The sequence below is a fragment of the Vigna unguiculata genome, chromosome 10 (genome assembly GCF_004118075.2).
Source record: "Vigna unguiculata cultivar IT97K-499-35 chromosome 10, ASM411807v1, whole genome shotgun sequence".
In the NCBI taxonomy this organism is placed as follows: domain Eukaryota; kingdom Viridiplantae; phylum Streptophyta; class Magnoliopsida; order Fabales; family Fabaceae; genus Vigna; species Vigna unguiculata.
The window spans coordinates 15,586,472-15,592,471 of record NC_040288.1 but is presented as its reverse complement, the minus strand read 5'-3'; the positions used below and the strand labels follow the sequence as shown (position 1 = coordinate 15,592,471).

Here is a 6,000-nt window from a genome sequence, read left to right as displayed (position 1 = left end):
ATACAATTGCCTCTCTTTGAGAATTTGTAACACAATCCTCAAATGTCTCTCATGTTCTTCATGATTTTTGGAATAAATTAAAATGTCATCAATGAAAACAACCACAAAATTATCCAAAAATTCATGAAAAATACAGTTCATATAATCTATGAAAATGGTAGGAGCATTGGTCACACCAAAAGGCATTACCAAGTACTCATAATGACCGTATTTTGTCCTAAGTGTTGTCTTTTGAATATCTTCCGCCTTGACTCGAATCTGATAATAGCCAGATTTTAAGTCAATTTTGGAATATACCATAGCTCCTCTCAATTGATCCATCAAATCATCAATTCTTAGTAGAAGGTATTTTTTCTTAATGGTGATTTAGTTAAGTTGACGATAATCCACACACAACCTCATAATGCCATCCTTCTTCTTGACTAACAATACTAGCGCACCCCAAGGAGAAGCACTAGGTCTGATGAATTGTTTGTCCAACAGTTCCTCTATTTGTTTTTTCAACTCTGCTAATTCTAGAGGTGACATCTTGTAAGGGGCTACAAACACAGGTCTTGATCCTGGTACCAAGTCTATAGCCAATTCTATTTCTCTTTGTGAAGGTAATCCAGGAACATCCTCAGGGAAAATATCAAGATACCCACAAACAACAGGAAACTTATTAATGTTTGGAATTTCCTTGACTTTTAAAGAAGTTAAGATCATGTATACTTGAGATCCTTTTGGGATTTCATTGTAGTTAGTAGTACTCTCTTTTAATCCTTTTGAGTCAAAATCTTCAACTATGTGTGATTCAAAAATTAAATTCTTATCGTGATAATTTAGAAGAAGATGGTTGGAAGATAACCTGTCCATTCCAAGAACAATATCCAAATGAGACAATGGTAGACATATAAGATTTATAGAAAATTTTTCTATTCCTTATAGAAATATGACAATTTGTGGATGTAAGTGAAGTGGTGACTGGAACGTTGGTAGGAGTAGATACAATTAAATCATGTGGCAATAAAGAGATAGGTAACTTTAAATGTTTGATACATTCATTTGATATGAAAGAATGACTAGCACCTGAATTTACCTTGGATTAGATCTTCATATTGAACATCTTTAGTACCATTCATCGTGAAGACTCTTCTGGTTGTCTTTGGTCTTCCAAGTTGATTCTTTCCTCCATTGTTACTTCCCTCATTTCCTTTTTCCTTAATTAACTCTTTGCATTCATTACGATAATGACCCAACTTCCCACAACTGAAGCAAGTTACAGTCTTTGTGGTGTAGTTCCTTGACAGATGAGGTCCTCCATAATGGAAACATTTGATAGGGTTGGTTATGCCTGGATTATTGGCAGGAGAGGAATATTTTTGTCTTGAAGAATTCCAGAAGCATGAGATGGACATTGGTAGGTTTTTTATTATTGAAATAATTTCTTTTGTGCCTCAAAGGCCCTCTTTGCCTCCACTAAGTTTGCCTTGCTTTAGTATCATCCTCATAAATCCTAAAACGGTTTACAAGAGTAGGAAAGAAAGAAATCTCTAAATAACCAACTGCTTGTTCAATATCAGGTCTTAGTCCACTTTCAAATTGGGAAAAACGGGAATGTTCATCAACTCTATCATGAAAGTAAGGACAAAATTTTGACAACTCATCAAACCTTGTTGCATATTCTCCTATAGACATGGTTCCTTGATGAAGATTAAGGAATTCAACTTTCTTCCTCCTTCGAAGATCCTTTGGCAAAAATTTTTCCAGAAACTTTTGTTTGAAGACTTCCCAAGTAATTTGTCTCCTTTCATCCTCCAAATGTTGTTTTTTAAATCTCCACCAGTTTTCAACTTCTTCAACGAGCATAAATGTAGCAAATGTGACTTTATTTGCATCAGCACACGTCATTGTGATGAAATTTTTCTCAATTTCTGCTATCCATGATTGAACACCCTCAAGATTAAGGCTTGTTCACTTGATTTGATTTCCTATTTGAAAGGAAATCAGATGATGGATTACCGGGTTAAAAACATGTTCATTTTGGATGAAATAAGGGCGAGGGGTTGCAATGATTTGGAGGATGGTTGGATTTTTTTATCTTGCGTGTTCAGGGGAGATTTGAAGGATTGTTGTAGCAAAAGACGCTTCTACCCCTTATCACATTTTTTTCACGTGTTGCATGTAGCAATGTAGTGCCTACATTGTTCAGGTTCAGCGGTGAGACTGTGCGAGACTGTGTGAGATTTCGTCAGAGAAAAGCAGTAAGATTCCTGACACACAAAGTGACTACACAAGTTGTTTTCATTTCTTTTGACTAAAGCAGGCATTAAATAGGAATTTAGTAAGTTAGAAGGCTAATGTATGTGGTTGGTGCATTGTATAAGTTGGAAGAGGGGGAGAAGCCAATGTTGGTTTTTGGTGGAGGCGGAGAGGGTCATCTGGTGCTTGTGGCATTTTAGGTGAGTTTTTTTTTTTGTTGATTTCTCCACATATGTATGTGTGGATGGTGCATATGGTGAATAGCCATTGTGCATGGTAATGGAGAAAATTGTAGTCGTAAATAATGGAGTTTGAATCATGAATGAAGGGCTATTTTATCATTTCTTCACGGTGCAGTGACAATCCACTTCAAGATCGATCCACAGGTGTTTGGATCCGATCCCATGTTGTCTAGAACAAATCTGGGATATTTTAGTGCATTGGATCAATATGTGTAAGCTTGGAATCGATCCCAAATTGTATTTTAGTGTAGTGGATTGATCCGTTGAAGCTTGGAACCGATCCCAAATGCGTAGATTTAACCCCCTCTTCTTTGGAACAAATCTCATCTTCTGTGGTACCATGTGCGCAATCGAGAGAGTGGGATTCAATCCCTTCTTTGTGGATCCGATCCTTACTCGTGGATTTGCTCCATTCGCATAACTTGCTTCCCACTCATAGAGATTTAGTTCTTAGCTTGGTGTATGAATGTTAAACTTTGTTTTTTTTTTTTGCAAGTGTTGTATGACGACCGTGTAGTGGGCTTGAGGAGGTGGTCTCGCACGAGTTTATGGGTTGAGGACATTCTGGAGAATTGTTTCTGACTTGAGTTGAACCTTTACTTGTAGGTGGTGCAACTGAGTACATGGGGTGTTGAATAAATGTGGGTCATGCTTGCTGTAGGTGGTGCGTCATTGTCAAGCAGTAGAGGTGGTGGAGGTTAGTTGATAGATCCTGCAGGAAACGTTTTTTCTGAATTGGAGTTTGTGATTTGTGTTTGTTGGTGTAGGTTTTGTGGCATTGGTGTTTAGTTCGAGTTGTGGTGGTGCTCAACTTGCTAGTTCGTGGATTTGAGACCTTGGTTTCGTGTAAATCATCATGTGTTCAGTGTGAAGTGTGAAGATTTGGCCTGGTAGGGTATTTTTTGGTTCATGTAGGAGGAGGCTTTTTTTTGGCTTAATTAGACTTTTGGTCCTCTAATTTATATGCTAGGTGAGTGGAGTTTGGCTTAATCAAACTCTAGTCAAATTTTGGTCAATTTGGTGAGTGGAGGATTATGACACATGGCTTGTTCTGGTTGGCTAATTTTAAGTGGTAGGAGGAGTGCAACTTAGTGAAAACTGGGGGTGCAGAACATGTTTTTGGTGGTCCACTTTAGAAGGAGTGTGCAAATAAAATCTGGAGGTGCATTTAGCTCCTGATTTATTCTTTTCCAGAATTTCCTGATTTTGGACTTATTTTGTAACTTTGAATATTTCAAATCCACACTATTAATGACCAAAAATAAATTCCAGCTGCATTAACAAACGTTAGAATATCCAATAATATTTTATGCAACTAAAATCAATTTTTATGCCATTTTTACCAAACTTACTCAATAAATCCAATAATCACAAATCCTAATTAAATAAATCTTTAAGCACAGAAAATTCAATTAAATCCCCAAATTTAAATATTAAATGAGGGCAAAAATTTGAACTCATCACACACCACATTTATCCTTTTGCACTCCTGGGCAAAATTGAACAATTTCAAAAAAAGGAATGACACATGGTAGTTCATCCTTACAATAAAGCTCAAAACTCACAAGGTCAAAAACTCTTTCACAAAAGATTTATTCCAGAAACTCTCAAATCAACTCAATTAGTAAATCACAGAAACAATCCATTCATAGCACATGACTCTTATTTTCCCAGAATTATGATCGTTCCAATTAGTGAATCAAATCCAAAAATCAAATGTCAATATGTTTTATTGAAAGCAAAATTTTATTTTATTTTATAATTATTATTATTATTATTATTTTTTAATCAAAATTTTTTTTAATCAAAACAAACAGAAAACAAAATTAGAAAAGGAAAAACAAAACAAATAGAAAACAAAATCAGAAAAGGGGGAAATCTCCCCACACCCCCACACTTATCCATGCATTGTCCTCAATGTATTCAATATGTATTAAATGCAAAGAAAAACTATGAAGTGTACTTACCTCCTCAAGGTGGAAGGTATGAGGGAGAAGTCAAGTTCATCCCATCCATCGCCTTATTCAACATATCTTGATTTTCATTGAATATCCGAAGACGATGCCTATTAACTTTAAAAGTTCTTGCTGAGGATTCTTCCTTGATCTCCACTGCTCCATAAGGGAAGACTTCTGTAACAATGTATGGTCCTTCCCAAGTAGAGCGCAACTTACCACTCATGTGACCAAGCTTGGATTTGTATAGTAACACCTTCTGGCCTACCTTGAAATCCTTTCTAGCCACAAGCTTTTGGTCATGGAACTTCTTGGTTTTCTCTTTGTAGAACTTTGAGTTTTCATAGGCTGCAAGCCTAATCTCCTCTAGTTCTTGCAACTGAAGTTTTCGCTCATTTCCTGCTTCTTCCAAATCCAAGTTGCATGCTTTCACGGCCCAATAGGCCCGATGTTCAATCTCCACAGGTAGATGACAAGCCTTTCTTAAAACCACCCTAAAAGGCGACATACCTATAGGTGCTTTGTAGGCTGTCCTGTGTGCCCAAAGTGCATCATCCAATCTTGTGGCCCAATCCTTTCGACTAGGCTTCACTACTTTCTCTAGTATCTTTTTAATCTCCCTGTTAGAGATCTCTGCTTGCCCATTGGTTTGGGGTGATATGGTGTAGCAATGCGATGTGTCACCCCATACTTCTTCAACATGTTCTCAAGTAGCCTATTACAGAAATGAGTCCCCTGGTCACTGATGATGGCTCGTGGTATCCCAAATCTGCAGAAAATGTTAGACCTGACAAAACTCATAACAACTCGAGAATCATTAGTCCTTGTAGCTATGGCTTCCACCCATTTGGAGACATAGTCTACAACAAGAAAAATATAAGAAAACCCAAAAGAAGGAGGAAAATGACCCATAAAATCAATACCCCAAATATCAAATACCTCACAATATAGCATGGGTTGTTGAGGCATTTCATCCCTTCTTGTAATGGATATAGCTGCCCTTTGGCACTGCTCACAATTTTCATATACCCTCTGTGCATTTTTAAAGATAGTAGGCCAATATAATCCACAATCCAACACCTTCATACCTGTTCTTTGTGTGCCATAATGTCCACCAAAAGGAGACGAATGACAGAACTTAAGCACATGAGGTATCTCGATATCTGGAACACACCTCCTTATGACTTGGTCACTACCAATGCGCCATAAAATTGGGTCTTCCCAGATATAGTACTTTGCCTCGCTTTTTAGCTTGGTTCTTTCATATTTGGAAAAGGAAGGAGGAATAGCAAAAACAACCAAATAGTTAACAATGTCAGCAAACCAAAGTTCAGGAAACATACCTTTCACAACAGTCAATGCTAGGAGGACTTTATCAGGAAAGTCATCCTTAATAGGAATGTTATCTTCTCCATTTTCAATCCTGCTAAGATGGTCAGCTACTAAGTTATGCGCCCCACTTCTGTCTAGAATCTCAATGTCAAACTCTTGGAGCAGTAGCATCCATCTGATCAACCTTGGTTTCGAATCTGCTTTCTTCAGAAGAAATTTTAATGCTGCAT

At 37.2% G+C, this 6,000-nt stretch overlaps 1 protein-coding gene across 1 annotated transcript; it reads right to left on the bottom strand.

Moving 5' to 3' along the window:
- Positions 1-1,458: 1,458 nt before the first annotated feature.
- LOC114165289 lies at positions 1,459-1,890 on the bottom strand. The gene has a single exon (XM_028049942.1). It carries the CDS (start codon positions 1,888-1,890, stop codon positions 1,459-1,461), a length of 432 nt encoding a protein of 143 aa, XP_027905743.1.
- Between the last annotated feature and the right edge of the window lie 4,110 nt (positions 1,891-6,000).